General features: G+C 36.9%; 1 protein-coding gene across 1 annotated transcript; it reads left to right on the top strand.

Annotated features, from left to right (window-relative positions):
- The first annotated feature begins 11,260 nt into the window (after positions 1–11,260).
- Positions 11,261–16,854, top strand: LOC110803645 (uncharacterized). The gene is made up of 7 exons (XM_056840963.1): positions 11,261–11,447; positions 11,533–11,586; positions 13,088–13,145; positions 13,268–13,429; positions 15,450–15,617; positions 16,085–16,169; positions 16,240–16,854. The coding sequence occupies exons 1-6, from the start codon at positions 11,350–11,352 to the stop codon at positions 16,157–16,159; spliced, it is 615 nt and encodes a 204-aa protein (XP_056696941.1). The 5' UTR covers positions 11,261–11,349; the 3' UTR covers positions 16,160–16,169; positions 16,240–16,854.
- Positions 16,855–18,053: the final 1,199 nt, after the last annotated feature.

Consider the following 18,053-nt stretch of genomic DNA (forward strand, 5'->3'; position numbering starts at 1 on the left):
ATCAATTAGTGAAGCATGGGAACCAATTAGTGAAACACCGGAACCAGTTAGTTATGCACTGGAACTAATTAGTTAGCCACTGAAATTAATTAGTTAAGTCTGAAAATCAATCAGTTAAGCAACAAAATCAATTAATTATGCAACAGAACCAATTGGTTAAGCGCTGAACCAATTAGTTAAACAATGAAACCAATTAGTTAAGCATTCGAACTAATTAGTTAAGATTTTATGAGTTTTAGTTAATAATAAGTTTGTTTAAAATTAATAACTATTCGACTCATAAGTTTAACTATTTGTCTTTATATCTTAACTATTTGTCTTTATATCTTAACTATTTGTATTTATATAATTTTTCGAAGAAAAATAATGTCGAAAATAATTTTTAAGCCTTTTATTGAATTAGTTAAGTTTGAAATCCAATTAGTTAAGCTAGAAGTTCAATTAGTTAAGCTAAAAGTCCAATTAGTTAAGGCCGGAAAATATAAATTTGAAAAAAAATTGGAAAAAAAATTTGGGAAAAACAATTTTGAAAAAAATTGAAAAATGATGACGTCAGCATTACGTCAGCGCGCACCACAAGGCTGTCATCAAAGCTGCCAACAAGGCGGTCTTTCCTGTGAGGCGGTCTCAAACAAAAGTTTCTCGTAAGCAGTTTATCCTAAAAGCAATTTAAAAGCTAATTTAGAAGCGAATTTTATATTGTTGATTCTTATATTGTGCAATGTGCCGATACACCATGTGTGTTGGGGAGGAATATATTTATTGCGCGGTATTCCGGTTAAATTAGGCATATTTATCAAGAGTTTGGATTTTAGCTTATATATTCTTGGCTGGAGTACGCGGAGCAAACCATATGAGTTTTAATATGAGTCATGTGCTGGAATGAAATTCAATTTCCCTTTTTATGTAGTCCTAGCGATTAAAATATTTTTGAGTACTCAGTTATTTTGGAAACACTATATCTACGGAGTACTCATAGTGTTGGAAATCCTAGTGAGAATACAAAAGAAAATGAGTGGGAAAATGTGGGAATATGAAAAGTCCCACATGGGAAAAACACAAACCATATTCAATGTTTATATTTGGGGGTTTGAGGGAAACATCTGTTTAAGAAAGCATGTGAGTGGCATGGGTGGTCAAAACACACACACGCGCGCGCGCGCCGGGCCGGGCCGGGCCTGGCTCGGGCGAGGGCCGTGGGCCTTGGGCCTTGGTACTTGGTACTTGGTACTTGGAGAATGCGGTTCGCGGGCGTGGGGTGGGATGAGATGAGATGACATGTCAAAGTTGACAATACGTGAAACGACGACATGTGGCGAAATGACATTTCTTGGGGCCGGGCCTGGCTCGGGCGAGGGTCGTGGGCCTTGGGCCTTGGTACTTGGTGCTTGGCGAATGCGGTTCGCGGGCATGGGGTGGGTTTTGTGGGCCGGGTTATTCTTTTTGGTCAAGAGCGGTTTGATTAAGTCAGAAGACTTAATCAACCCACTAACTTTGGAAACTGCTCCATTAATCACGTCATTACTCCCCACTAGCCGTTTTATGACTGTTGCAGTTCCCCATTACTCCCGTAACTTCTCCACTAGTTGTTTTTTGCTGTTACAGTTTCCCAAAAGCCTCACTATAAATTCATTGTTTATTTCCACAAAATATACAGAAACTTACAATCACATCTCTCTCTCAAATTCCTCTCTTTCTGGGCAAATATTCTGGCCTCCAATCGGGGATTGTGAGTGCACATAATTCTCGATGTCGTGTAAACCCTGGAGGGCAACCGCAAGTGTTCTACTGCATCGGAGGTAGCGCGGAATTGTCTTTTAGAGCAGTGGTCCGGCCACGGCACGACAATCGGTTCAGTTCGTATTACGCAATATCCAGTTAAGTCGTTCCAATTACTTATTTAGCTAACAATCTAAAAGACAATTATTCTGTTATGGCTATGAATATGTCGAAATTTCTTATTCCTGATATGTCGAAATTGGAACCTCTTGATGGGAAAAATTATAAACGTTGGGTTGTTAGGATGAGATTTTATTTGGAGCAAATTGATGTTGCGTACGTTATTTCTGATGTTGTGAAACCTGTGAATGATGATGAATTGCATGATTTTGAGGTTAAGTTTGCTAAGGATGATAGAACCTGTAAGGGAATGTTGTTGCATCATATGTCGAATGTTTTGCTTGACATTTACATGGGCTATAATCATGCTAGGGATATTTGGGACGGTTTAGAGAAAAAGTATGGAACTGATGATGTCGGTACGAAATGTTATTGTGTTAGTAAATGGTTAGGTTTTCAAGTTGAAGATGATAAACCTATTATTGATCAGATTCATGCATATGAGAATATCTGTATTGCTATGGCTGCCGTGGGTCTGAGTATATGTGATATAACTCTTGCTATTGTTTTAATTGAGAAACTGCCACCCTCATGGAAAGACTTTAGAAACCAGTTAATGCATAAGAAGAAAGACCTTACCCTAGAGGAACTCGTAGGTCACCTAAAAATTGAGGAGGAGAACCGTATTAAGGATAAGGGTCAATCTGTATTTTCTGGGTCTGCTAAAGCTAATCTGGTTGAACCTAAGGGCAATTTCTATTCTGATAAGTTTAAGGGGAAGGGCAGTCAGTTCAAGCCTCAAGGGAAAATTCAGAAGTATAAGTTTAAGGGTAACTGTTTTGAATGTGGGAAGGTTGGTCACAAGTCCAGGGATTGCAGGGTCAAGAAGAAGCCAGATCAGAATCAAGCTCACCTTGTTGAAGCAGTTGCTGATCCTAAAAATTTTATTGCTGTTGTTTCAGAAGCTAATCTGGCAGGTGATGTTGCTGAATGGATAGTTGATACAGGAACAACCAGGCACATTTGCACCAACAAAGAAATGTTCACTTCCTACGAGAAGACTGATGGTGAAAATGTATTCATGGGTAACTCTGCTTCTGCAACTGTTCAAGGCAAAGGGAAGATCGTTCTCACTCTCACTTCTGGAAAAACACTCACTTTAACTAATGTTTTGCATGTTCCAGAAATGCGTAGGAATTTAATTTTCGGTAGTTTACTTATGAAAGCTGGTTTGAAGTTGTCCTTTGATTCTGATAGGCTAGTTATTACTCACAATGGGGAATTTGTGGGAAAGGGTTTTTGTAATGGGGGGTTGTTTACTCTTGATGTTTCCATTGAAATTATGAATAAGAAAGCTAGTACTTCTTCTGCTTATATTGCTGAGTCTATTGATTTGTGGCATGCTAGATTGGGTCATGTTAATATTGCTTCAATTAAAAGACTCAAACAAATGAACATGATTCCAAGCTTTTCTAAAACTAATTTTGCAAAATGTGAAGTATGTGTTGAAGCAAAATTTGCAAAGAAACCCTTTAAATCAATAGATAGACAGACGGAAGTACTAGAACTTGTTCATAGTGACTTGGGGGATTTTAAAACTATGAAAGCAGGGGCGGTAAAAGATATTACATTACTTTTGTTGATGACTGCTCTAGATTCACCATGGTTTATCTTCTCAGGTCTAAGGATGAGGCTGAGGAGATGTTCCTCAAGTACAAGGCTGAAGTTGAAAACCAGCTAGACAGGAAAATCAAGAGACTTAGGAGTGATAGGGGGGGTGAGTATGACCCTAACACTCTTAAGGCGTTTTGTGAACAGAATGGTATAGTTCACGAAACAACAGCTCCTTACACACCCGAACAAAACGGGATTGCTGAAAGGAAAAATAGAACTTTAAAAAATATGATGAATTCAATGCTTATTAGTTCTGGGCTTCCTGATAATATGTGGGGGGAAGCTATTCTTTCTGCTTGTCATGTTTTGAACAGGGTGCATCACAAGAAGCTGGACAAGACCCCATATGAGCTATGGAAAGGTCGAGCACCAAGCCTGAAATACTTGAAAGTGTGGGGGTGCTTAGCAAAGGTTGCCTTACCTAGTTTCAAAAGGGACAAGATTGGTCCAAAAACGGTTGATTCTATCTTTATTGGTTATGCTTATCAAAGTTCTGCTTATCGTTTTTTAGTTAAGGGTGCTAACAACTCTTATGCAAGTGGTAACATTATTGAAGCAAGAGATGCTGAGTTTTTTGAAAACACTTTTCCTTTAAAGATCTCTTGCATTAGTAATGATGTACCATCCTCTAGCACCTCTAATGTTTTACCCGTTGCTCCTTGTTCCACTACTAATAATGAGTCTGATTTAGAACCAAGGAGAAGCAAAAGGGCAAGAAAGGAAACAAGTTATGGTGATGATTTTGTTACTGCTTTCCTAACTGAACCTTTCTTGATTACTGATGATTTTGTGTATGTATTTATCCTAGAAGACGACCCTAGAACCTATGAAGAGGCAATGAGGTCGGTTGATGCAGTTTTCTGGAAAGAGGCCATTGATAGCGAGCTTCAGTCAATCCTAAGTAATAATACTTGGGAATTGGTTGATCTGCCTAGAGTTTGTAAACCCATCACCTGTAAGTGGATTTTTAGGAAAAAGTTGAAATCATGTGGGACCATTGATAAATATAAGACCAGGATTGTGGTAAGGGGTTTTACTCAAAAACATGGCATTGATTATTTTGATACATACTCTCCTGTAACTAAGATTGCAACCATTAGAACCTTAATTGCTCTTGCATGCATTCATGATCTTGTTGTGCATCAAATGGATGTGAAAACTGCACTTTTGAATGGTGATTTAGATGAAGAGATTTATATGGTTCAACCTGAAGGTTTTGTTGTTCCGGGTCAAGAAAACAAAGTTTGTAAACTGGTCAAGTCATTGTATGGGCTTAAACAAGCGCCTAAGCAATGGCATGACAAGTTTGACAAGACAATGACTAGTAATGGCTATCATGTAAATGAAGGTGATTCTTGCGTTTATTATAAACATGATTCTTCTGGTTGTGTGATTATTTGTCTTTATGTGGATGACATGCTAATTTTTGGTACTGATTTGGATCGAGTGAATGAAACAAAAGAATTTTTGAGTTCAAAATTTGAAATGAAAGATATGGGTGAGGCAGATGTGATTTTGGGAGTGAAAATTATTAGAACTCCAAATGGCATCTGTCTCAGGCAAGCTCACTATGTTGAAAAGATTCTTAAAAAGTTTGATTCATTTGATGTCGATCCAATCAAGACCCCTTATGATATAAGCATTCATTTAAAGAAAAACAAAGGTGATCCTGTTTGTCAATCTGAGTATGCTAAAATTATTGGTAGTGTCATGTTTCTCATGAACTATACTAGACCTGACATTGCCTATTCTGTAAGTAGATTGAGCAGGTACACCCATAACCCAAGCAATGAGCAATGGGGTGCGTTAAGGCGATTGCTTAGGTACCTAAGGGGTACCATGGATTGGGGATTGCACTACTCCAAGTTTCCAAGAGCATTGGAGGGTTATTGTGATGCCAACTGGGTATCCGGAAATGATGAAGTCAACTCCACTAGTGGTTATGTCTTCACCCTAGGGGGTGGAGCTGTCTCTTGGAAATCCTGTAAGCAATCTTGTACTGCTATGTCTACTATGGAATATGAGTTTATTGCTCTTGAATTGGCAGGTCATGAGGCAGAATGGTTGAGGAACGTGCTTGCAGATATTCCACTGTGGGGGAAGCCAGCTCCTTCAGTTGCACTTCATTGTGATTCGCAATCTGCTATTTCCGTGGCAAACAACCAAGCCTACAATGGAAAGAAAAGACACATTCGTTTGAGGCACAAGGCTGTCAAAGAATTGCTGTCAAGTGGAGTGATATCACTGGACTATGTCAAGTCCGAAAAGAACATCGCGGATCCGTTAACGAAAGGCCTATGTAAGAAACTAGTTTTGGAAACGTCGGAGGGGATGGGCTTGAGGCCCATTGGATGAATTGTAAGGTAATGAACTCCTACTCACCATGAGTTCAAAGGGGAACATTATGTAATAATTCAGAAGCACAAATTTTTTTTTTGTCCATCCCTTAGATGTTTATGATGTGCTTGCTATTATTGAACGAGGTTGAGCATACGGCTCTTAATGAACCCATATCCATATTTTTGGTGGTGTGATGTAGCTCACACTTGATGGGATTCACCTACTTAGGTGTGGAAGTGAGGTCGCGCGCTTCCTATGAGAATTGCATGGGCTATTCTCTAGAGCACCTATGAGCATCCAGGTTATGGACGTATGGCCAGTATAATGCGTCACCTTTATTGGCGGAGATTCAGAATATCATACATGTTCAATTGTGTGCTTTGAGTAATGAGTTTCTAACCCCCTATTAAGTTCAATACGAAAGTCACTTGGTAGGAAAGAGATTCTAGCTTGAATGTCACTAAGTGTCAATTCAAGTCGCAAGACATTGACACCTATTCAATTGTTTGTTTTGCCCAGAAATTCAATTCTTTTATTTCTTTCTTTTTCTTCTCATCTTTGGACCTGTGGGGGATTGTTGGAAATCCTAGTGAGAATACAAAAGAAAATGAGTGGGAAAATGTGGGAATATGAAAAGTCCCACATGGGAAAAACACAAACCATATTCAATGTTTATATTTGGGGGTTTGAGGGAAACATTTGTTTAAGAAAGTATGTGAGTGGCATGGGTGGTCACAACACACACACGAGAGCGCGCGCGCGCCGGGCCGGGCCGGGCTCGGGCGAGGGCCGTGGGCCTTGGGCCTTGGCGAATGCGGTTCGCGGGCGTGGGGTGGGTTTTGTGGGCCGGGTTATTCTTTTTGGTCAAGGGCGGTTTGATTAAGTCAGAAGACTTAATCAACCCACTAACTTTGGAAACTGCTCCATTAATCACGTCATTACTCCCCACTAGCCGTTTTATGACTGTTGCAGTTCCCCATTACTCCCGTAACTTCTCCACTAGCCGTTTTTTTGCTGTTACAGTTTCCCAAAAGCCTCACTATAAATTCATCGTTTATTTCCACAAAATATACAGAAACTTACAATCACATCTCTCTCTCAAATTCCTCTCTTTCTGGGCAAATATTCTGGTCTCCAATCGGGGATTGTGAGTGCACATAATTCTCGGTGTCGTGTAAACCCTGGAAGGCAAGCGCAAGTGTTCTACTGCATCGGAGGTAGCGCGGAATCGTCTTTTAGAGCAGTGGTCCGGCCACGGCACGACAATCGATTCAGTTCGTATTACGCAATATCCAGTTAAGTCGTTCCAATTATTTATTTAGCTAACACATAGTTGGTAATCATAATATGGCCAACGAGTTAGGTTGAAGATGTACTTTGTCGGCATCGATGAAAAGATCACAACCTAGCCGAAAATTCAGTAGAGTAGGCTGCCAAATGATTTATGAAATAACAAGTAAGTCGATGGTAGCCCATGACATATCTTTGAATGTCTCGCTTGGGTCGCGGTGTCTTGTTCATGAATCTTGGAAAAGTACCGGTACAAACATATACGAGTACATTATACGAACTAAGGCGTATTATTGTATTAGTATTCAGTATGGAGCATTATCTATCTATATGTTTACCGGGACATGTATACAAGAATTCACAACCGAGACTGTAAAGGGTAGATAGCGGGGGCGGTGGTCGTTGCCGCCGCCGTGGTAGTGGTGGTGGTGGTGGTGGTGGTGGTAGTAGTACCAGTACAACATCGATCGATCCTCAAGCTAGCTGCATTATGCCTACGTACAACTACAAATATGATTGTTGTGTGAAATTTATTAATTAAAGCTTCTACTTTTTATATTTCTTTCTTTTTTACTATGTATTGTGTGTACTCTCTCCGTTCTTAAATATTAGTTTATTTTTTTTACTTTTCAACCCGTTTTAACTCGACATTTAACGTTTAAATATCTCTAAATACATATGTTAAAAAAAATATAAAAACATTAGTCCTAATAGAATTCTCTTAGGATATATATAAATTGTACAATTATTGTGAAACTCCTAGCTTGTATCATATATATAGTGTTACAAAATATTAGTCCTAATTGTATTAGGAAACCTAATGCAATTATAATTGTACAATTTAAATCCTATGAGAATTCCATTATCTATTATTACTAAGTTTGTCGATATTAATTATTTTCCTAATTTTATTACGAATAGGAAAGATAGAAACCCTATAAATACAAACAAATATTGATGAAAGTAATACAAGTCAACAAACACGAATATACGAGTATCATCATAAACTTGGACGAACAAGAAGAAGAAAACATGGCTGATTTGTCCCCTGATCTTCTCAGCAAAATTGCTCTGGAATTGAGATCAATGGAGGACTTGATTAGTTTCTCTAATGTATGTCGTTCATGGAAAGATATTTCATCAGTGATCAACCCGGAGTGGATGCACAATAAAGTAGAGAAACCTAAGCTAGCCGAGCCTAAGCTCAAGAACAAGCACAAGCACAAGCCCAAGCCCAAGCGCAAGCAGAATCGCGAATACAAGCACTAGGTAGCTTATATAATTAGGAGTCTAGTATTTGATCATACATATTATTATTATAGCATAATTTCTTTCATAGTTATCTTTGATGTTTTTATTTGAGTTTACAAAATAAAATTTATAAGCTTCTTTCTTGCAAAATTTGGATGGTAAAAAATTATTTTTAGCAAATTCACCTTATTGTAATATACTTTTAGTTTCGATCAGTTTGGTATTAAATCTCTCGATCAGCACTAAATATTACTACGTACCTTGAATGATTAGAAAGAATTTGATGAGGTAACTACATATGTTATTTTCATTACAAGAAAACAGTTAATTTGTGACCGTCAAAAATAGTCGGAAAATTGGGAAATATTGGGTAAATTTTTTTGCGACTGAATATAGTCGTAAAAGGGTGGTCGGAAAATTTGAGTAACATCTCTTAAATTGAGCTGGTTCATCACTTGTTATTAGACCTGTTAAAAATTAACCCGAACCGAATCCGAACCGAAAATACTGGGTCTTGAATAAGATTTTATGATCCGTAACTCAATTTTATCCGAACCCGAGCAACCCGAAAAGTAATGGGTCAAAACCCGACCGAACCCGTTTTGGACTCGACCGATTGAAAATTATTGTATTTATAGTAATAAGTGAGATTATGAGAAAATTTAAGCATAATATACACGTTGTTTTTACTATTATTGTGTGTAATTTGATTTTGATTTGAATGTTGAATTTGACTATATATAAACTTGTGTAGGAAAATTTGTTAATTTGTGTCCATAATTTGTATAGTTATCACCTAAGTTAATGAAATACAATGCGGGTTTTAAAATCTCTCAACCCGTTGGGTCGACCCGAACTCGAAAGTTCTAAGTCTTGAACAAGTATTTGTCAACCCGAATCCAAAAGTAACCGACCCGATTCAATCATTCAACCCGAACCCGGAAATAATTTTTTTATACCCCGACCCCGACTACACGTTTGACAGATCTGCTCATTATAATAACCTTTTTGGAGATTGGAGGGTGTTACAAGTTTGGAATCATATGCATGGATAATTTTTTATTTATTTTATGATTACGTTTATCATGTCACAACAAGATGACCGTAGGACCAAAGGGATGAACCAATCTTGAACAATAGAGCAGGAGAGTAAGTTCGAGCGAAATGTTCTTTGCGAGATGGAGAATCGTAATCAACTTCATAAAGGAATATGTCCTCAGACAATTCTTACGTACTAAATATAAATAGGAATCGATTGTGAAGATAATAATTTAATTATTTTAGTAATCATATTGGTTTGCTAAAGAATATATTATCTCCGTTCCTTAATGTTCTTTACGGTTACTATTTGCACGGACTTCAATGCAATATTTAACCACTTATATATCAATTTCTGTATTTAAAAAAATTATAAAATTTTGATATTTTGAAAATACATAACGAGACCAATCTAACAAGATCTTACATGATGACATTTTGATGTATATAACAGTGAGAATCCACGGTCAAAGTTTTCATACTTTGGACACATATTTCAAAACGTAAAGAACATTAAGGAACGAGGGTAGTATGTCATTAATAGGACATATATTGATTGGGCCAATAATTAAAATATAGTAATCCTATGAAGTCACACATTGCAATACTTGTTGAACAAAAGCAAACAAGCCCATTAGCCGGCCTTGTACCAGCGAGGCAGCGACCCATAAGGGAAAACCGGGAAAGGGATGGAGAATTACTTCTCCTAATTAACCTAGAACTCTAATATTTATTGATATAATATTAGGTTTTACATGCAAGAAGTTAAGCAATCACTTTGAAACAAAAGAAAAACTCAGAAACCTCCCCCTTGGAAAACACCGCTTATACTACCACCAAAAGCAAGAGAAGTTTTTTTCTAACAGATGTTGGTGTTTAACTGGCGTAATTTAGAAGGTGGACCATGGTGCACAATAAGCTGGTGCACCTTAAGAACACTAATATATAATTAAAATAACATTTGGTTACGTGAAAAGAACATGAATATATTTTTTTTTATGTTTTTAATAAATAATGAAATAAATAATGAAATAATATTATTATTTTTTATAACAAAAAAGTTAAATATTATATTGCATGTTCTTTTATCGTAATGTTATGTTCTTTTTCTTATGCACATATGTTCTTTTTGTGCACCATACTCATTGTGCGTCATGGTCCATAGTCTATGAATTATTCAACTGGTGTTCGTGGACTAATTAGAGGAGCAACACTTGAGACTCTCATATCTTCAAAGTTTGCATACAATCTAAAAAAAATATCCGGATGATACATGTTTTTATCGTAATGGTACATATTTTGGTACTCTGTTTAATGAAATGGTACTTTCTTTTTAATGAATGGTACACAAAATGCTCTGTGATATACATCACAGCATGCCGAAATTCCGCTCCCCTCTATCAAATACAAATACCCCCGTTTCTATCCATATAACTTTGGACTTTGACTTCACTTTTCCATTTTGTTTATTTGGTTTTTATCCTTTTCTTTTTATTTTATATTGCTTCATATATATATATATATATATATATATATATATATATATATATATATATATATAATATATATAATTGTATCATTTGAGATTTCACGTTTGTCAATGCATTATTTTAACTACTAATATCTCTCATTATAAATTTGAAAAGATTATAACAATTTGATACTTTAAAAGCATATTTTGAGAAGAATATACCAAGATCACACATAAATATATTCATCCTTACATATAAACCACAAAAAATAATTATATAAGAAAATGAGAATAGTGCTAAATAATCCAATTAATAAAAAAATGGAAGAAGAAAAGAAGCGAAACGATTTTTTTTCTTTTTATGTGCCAAAATCAATTTGAAAAAAAAAGGAAGCTAGCAGTTTACTCCGCAGCCGATTTGCGGGCAACAACTCCAACCAGTAAAAATGGCTTCGAAAAACAGAAGAAAAACCAGTAATCTTCAACCTCCGGTTAAAGACGCCATTAAAGTGCAAAACCAACCTCATCCTCATCACCCCAACAAGTAATTTCGTTTCTCGTTTCTATATAAGGACTATTCTTGCTTTCTATTCTCTAACTTGTGTGTGTGGTTTTTTATTTTTTTGAAGTGATTGCTGCTTCGAAGGAGACCGTTTATTTCGTCTTCTCCAATCCTTCCAAAGGTAAATTCTTTATTCATTTCTCCATTTATTTATTGTTTTTTTTTTATTCTTTTATATTCCTATTTTTCTTCAAAATTCATGGATACAGTAGTATTTTGGGTAGATATTCATAAAATTTTAGAACCCTAATTGCTGAAAACCCCTAATTTTCAGATAAATCAACCCTGTCATATATGATAAATGGGTGCATAAATAGTTATAGGCAAAAGAGGGGTTTGGAAAACGTAGCTTTGGTTAGGAGGGGGGAGGTGGTGCTCTATTTTCCATCCAATGTTGGAGCCTTGGAGGGATGATATTTATTAACACCTTGTTTGGATAGCAAGATAGAAGATTAGAAGGGAAAGGAGAGAGGAGAAAGGGATGAGGAATATGAAGCTCCATTTCCCCTCCAAGATACCTCCAATTTTGGAGAGATGGTGTTCCTCTACTTGTTCCCCTCCCTTTATTAACACCTTGTTTGGATAGCAAGATAGAAGATTAGAAGGGAAAGGAAAAAGTAGAAAAGGAGGATTGATGTGAAGCTCCATTTCCAGTCCAAGTACCTCCAATTTCGGAGGGATGGTGTTCCTCTACTTGTTCCCCTTCCTTTCTCTTCCCTCCCTTTATATCCATTTCCTTATATCGAAACAAAGTTTTAGTGTCCATTTTTTATGGCATTAGTGCTTATCTACAATTCTACACTACATAATGCGTTAGCTGTTGGAATGCATTGGACTTGCTGTTCTGAGAGGTAGAGGAACTCACTTCTATGTGTGATATCTTGCCTAATGGTGTAATGGATGTGGATGATTCAAGGGTGTGATGGGAGATTTGTCAAGGTTTTTTCACCCTTTAAGTCTTTGTTTGAATCTTCCTTCTAAATATCCTGCATTTCCACTAGCAAAATGCATATAGATAGTGAAGTTCCTTCTTAAGGTGAAAGCTTTTGTTTGGACACTACTCACGCTAGCTTTGGGAAGGATCAACACAAATGATATGCGTTAGACTAAGTATATATTAGGAATTAGTCTTTGTATATTTAAATTAATGTTATAATTTAAATCATTTCCTAATGTACAGCTACTGACTTCCTAAAGTCTAACCTTAGATTTAGCTTTGATACCATATAGGAAATTGATTCCGTGAATATTGTTGATTGTGAGCTTTCAATATATACAAAGCTATGTGCTAGACTTTAGGAAGTCAATAGCTAAATCTAAGGCTAGACTTTAGGAAGTCAGTAGCTGTACATTAGGAAATGATTTAAATTAAACATTAATTTAAATATACAAAGACTAATTCCTAATATGTACTTAGTCTAACAATATGCTTCACAGAGTTTCTTGTATTACCTTTCTAAGTTTTAATAAGATACTTATTCTTTTCAGAAAAAGAATCATGTCTGCTGCAATGTCTTTGAGTAGAGCTGACATGATCACCCTCAATCTTGTAATTTTGGTAGAAAAGATTAAAATATAGGAGGATTGATGTAATTCTGGTTTTGACTAAGATTATGGAACAGGGAAATCGAATCAGAGTTACTGTCCAATAAAATCTTGCCTGAGAAGTTGTGGTTCAAGGTTTGGTCTTTTCTTCCTCTTCGCCCGCCCTGCAAAAGAAAACTGAATATGCAAAAAAAATAGGTTGCCTAATTTAATAAATACTCATTATATTTTACTGAACTTGATGTGGGTTATTGCAGCAACACTTTGCTGTTGGGATCAATGAAGTGACGCGGCTGCTTGAACGAATGGCTCCATCTAGTGATGATACCCTTGCTGCTGACCAAAGAGAAGTATCTTCTCTCTCTGCTGTTAAACAGGGCAGTAGCCGCCCTCCGTGTTCTTCTGTTACCAAACTTCAGGTTTGACTTTTCTTGTGGTGCATGATTGGGTCAGTTGACTTAGCAGTTGTTTAGTGCTTTCAGTTTTGGAACGAGCATTTTCAAAACTCTATCATGCATTCCTGTCCTAAGGAATAATGTGCATGTGATTTATGATTTTTGCTGTTTAAGAATATTGGTTTGCAAGTTGGCGGCCTCATTTCCACACATCTGGCTTGAATGCTAGTACTACTCTTTCTATATGGGAGTCGAAGGATTTTTGTGGGCATCTTCCTGAGCTTCATAGTTCAAAACCTGTTCGAAAATTTTGTTTGAGTACTGAACTCACTTTGAAGGGAGTTTGTGAGCACTCAGAAGAAGCTGTAAAGGACAGAGGACTAGGGTGTGATAACGGGAATTTTTGGACTTGGCATGGAACATTGTTGTTCTTCATTAAGTCCATATAATTAATAGATGCTCTGGACATGTTCTTTGCAAACAAGTGGACATTTCTTTCTAGAGATTTGTGTATCCATGCCTAATTGGCAATCTGGGATGTCAGGGCAGGAAAGTTTTAAAAGTTACAAGAGAAATGGGGAGTCGATAGAGTTTCTAAATGTAAGGATTATGTTATTAAGGTGGTTAAGATCATCTAAAAAACCATTTTAGGACTTAGGAGGCCAAGTGACAATGACATGTAAAACCTGGGAACATTATGCATATTGGGAAAGAGTTGGACCCTTTTATCTGCCTGATTTTGATATATTTTCTCATGCTTATTCCATGATTGCCTCGTCATTCATTATTGATCTTATAGATTTGTTTGAAAATAAATGTATATTTGGAGTTCTATGTTGAAGTACATGGGAACCTTTTGGCATGTTCAATAACCACCTGAAGGGTACATAAAGTCTCCATTGAAGACTATAATTCATGTCATAAGGTTGATATCAGCTAGTCAGCCATGTAAACGCTAGACAGAAGCATATAGGAATACCATACGAGACAGAAACTAGAGCTTATTCCAAGGATGATGTTGGTGTTACTAAGAGGACCAGACTACTATTCATTTTGACAGGATTGAAGAGGTTGCCATAATTGTTGAATTAGTATTACCCGCGATCCATTCTATTCATCCATTCTATTCTAGGAACCTGATAATGGGATAAACGGGTATGTATCCGCGCCTTCTAGGAACCTCAAGGAAATACTGAAGAAGAGTGATTGTGAGGAGCTCAAATCAATGATTATAAGTTATAACCTACATCTATGGATGGTGGGAACAGACTTTCTAAGATTTAGAACCTATGTCAAAATTTTATTGGGAGTTCTTTAAGGATCCCCATATGTGGCTGAAATTGTGTCAAGATTGAAGAGGTTGGTATAATTGTTGGATTGAGTCCTGAAAACCAGCATCTTGGGGGCAGAAGTTACCATACACATTCGAAAGTACAAGGGTACAGCGAGTTTTATGGGAATGTTTGACACAATTGGGGGATATCTAAGATTCATCCAAACATATAACTAATGCAACATTCTTTGACCTCCTATCAACGTTGGAGATTACACAACAATGAAAAGTTGATCTTCCTGATGCCTATGAGAGACTTTATGTGTTGTGAATGATGTATTTATGTGGTATTGCATAAAAAGAAAATCGGGCATGAGACAAAGTAGTATGTGCTTGGCATTTTTGTAATACTTAGCAGATGAACTTGATATACTTGTAATAGTATGTGATAATATCACTGTTTGGAGAACCGGTTTAGAAAATGAAGTTGTTTTATGGTACAATGTGTACACTACAAGCTTGTTGCACATAGTCACCTACCATTTCACATAAGTGAGTATCATGATTTGGTCATGTCTAACAGTCAGTTTAATGCCAACTTTCATTGTTATCATTTTTACTTTTGCATGAATTTGGATAGTATGGATTATGGAAGGTCAGATTGAAGACATAATGTATTCCATTCATGTTTACGGTCTACCTTTTCCTAGTTCCTATATTTGTTGTATCTTGCTTTAGATGCATTCATGATTTTTGCAAGTGTGAAATCAGGCTGTGCTGGTAGCATCAGACTGCAACTCAAGATGGCTCACTAAGCATCTACTAAGCTTGGCTTCTTCCAGAAATGTGCCACTAATCTATGTCAAAGATAATAAAGAAGGTTCTCTGAGACTTGGTGAAGTTGTTAAGGTCAAAACAGCCATTGCTCTTGGAGTTAAGGTAAGAAATCATGACTTCCCTTTTCTCATTTTCTGTTGTTTTACTTATTGGTTTTTCCAGTTCTATAACTCCATAAGCATGGAATCCTTAAAATGCATATCATAGACGTATTTTGGAATCCGAGTCATAAACAGGGGTTTATTGGGGATTAGGGGGAAAATACGGTGGCAGTTGAGACTGTGATATGTATTTAAAGCAAAACCAAGCAAGGTTTGGCCTAGTAGTAACCACTTTTGGAGTGAGGATTTCCCTTATAATCCCCCTCACTTCCAATGAGTATGACCTGCAAAGCTGGGCTGGAAATACCTGTACGAGATACCAGTTCAGTAGGGTCCTTTATCTTACCTTTTCAAAAAAAAAAATTGTATTTAAAGCAAATTGTTGGTGTATACCTGGAGTTTCGCTCATTGCCCATCAGGAATGATTCTTTTATTTACGGGTAACAAATTTACCATGTCTTATGATAGGTTAAAGGAAGTAGTATCAACCAACTTCTTGTAGAAGTTCTTCATCGCGAGAAATCAAAGGAAATCAAAACCTAGACTCCACAAGGTTGGCCACTGTGTCTTGTCAGTGATATGCAGATTGGAGACCAATTTAACTCTCATGTACTACCATGTAGGAGACCATGGCCTTAAACAGATACATCCAACTAAAAAAACGCATTCATGAGCTCAAACTGCAACTGTCTCAGCGAAAAGGGGCATGTTTGAGCAGGACAAAGGGAGATCCTCAAACCATTGTTCAAGGATAGGACAACTTCTGCTGCACAATATGAGTAGTGTTATTTGTCATCGAACTCTTTTACTCGTTCTCAGAAAAAACATGTACTTAATCCACTGTACTGAGACGGTTTACAGCCTTCTTCTTAAGGAGGAACAGCAGATCAGTAGGTCATACGGGGCATTTGAATACAGGCGTTGGTCCACCTTTGCTTTTCTTGACTACAGAGTTTCAGGGACGAAAATGCAAATAAATAGGTGATGTTGATTCCTCATATCAGTATTCAGTACCATTACTGGAAGGGGAAAACATCCTGTTTCTATGATTTGGTATGTCTAATTATTACTCATTACAGTAGTAGTTAAGAGAAATAACCCATCAATTATGGAAACTGATTGTGTTCTTAAATATCTTTGTGCCCTTTTCAACTCTGTATAACTTCATTTGTCTCTGGCTCTCTGCTGGATTTATTTGGATTTATTTATTTAGTAAATGGTCCCAAGGTTCTGATTTATATTGCTTGTCTCAATGAATACTGATTTTTATATGCAATTTCACCACCACTTGGCCCAGTGGAAAGGATTTGTCTTTCAACCAAAAGGTTGGGATTTGCCCTTACTATTCCTCTCGCTCTTAAAGTATCTAGTCTGTTAACCCGGGTTGATCCGTGCGGGATTCCGACCCGATAGGACACTTCATCTTACCTTCAAAAAAATTCAATCTCACCAATAGAAAATTACTGTATACGGCCATACGGGTACTCCATACGTACTCCGTAGTATTGTGTGGATGATACCAACTAGCTTAGTTGACAGTCTTGAAACTCGTTTGTCTAGAGTGACAACAGGCCATAGGTACATCTACCCACTAGGTAGGCAACCACTACTAATAAAACATTAAAAAAACAATTAATAAAGCTGACGTGGATTTCACTACCACTACTCTCTATTTGTGGTGGGTAGTTTACCCGGTGTATAGGCAAAGTTTTTTACTGACAAGGTTTGGTAGTAGTTCACAACTTATTCACGGGCCGCATAGTGGCTTGGTGCCTTCTATCGAAAGTCCGGTATGATGGAGGAGATTGTTCGGTCGCCTCATTTTCTTTGTAGTGGGCCTTGATACAACACACTATAGTCTGTAGATATTAGTGTTCAACGTTTAAGTCTGATATAGAACATAAAAAGCAGTATACCTCCAAAAAATTATAGATATTAATGTCCAAAGTTTAAGTCTGATGTCGGATATAGGGAGCATTATTGCTCATATTAGTTGTTTGATTTAATCAAACAAAGTTCCCGACAAGGTAGAAATGGGATTAAAATAGGGTCGAAATACAAGAATAAGCTACTTGATGCTAATCATATTGTGGTCTAACTATCCAGGATTGAATTTTGTATTCAAATCCATAATTTTTTTGTTTTTCCCTAACAAAAAGTTTTTTGAACCTAACCTTATCAATTCAAACAATATAAAACAGCCCCACTTACTAACCCGGTTTTGTACTCGGGTCAGACAGGCCCAGCATCCTTTTGTAAACATGTTCCGATTCCTCTTACAAAATACAGATGGGATTGAGGCCCATGTTAGATAAAATTGACCAGTTTCTTTATCCTATTAGAAAACACTACATGCTCCTTGTTAATAAGCAAATTACATTATCAATTGAGGTTGGTATGAGTGGTGGGTCTCTTGCTCATTAACCAAAGTCTCGGG

This window comes from Spinacia oleracea, chromosome 3 (genome assembly GCF_020520425.1).
Source record: "Spinacia oleracea cultivar Varoflay chromosome 3, BTI_SOV_V1, whole genome shotgun sequence".
In the NCBI taxonomy this organism is placed as follows: Eukaryota; Viridiplantae; Streptophyta; class Magnoliopsida; order Caryophyllales; family Amaranthaceae; genus Spinacia; species Spinacia oleracea.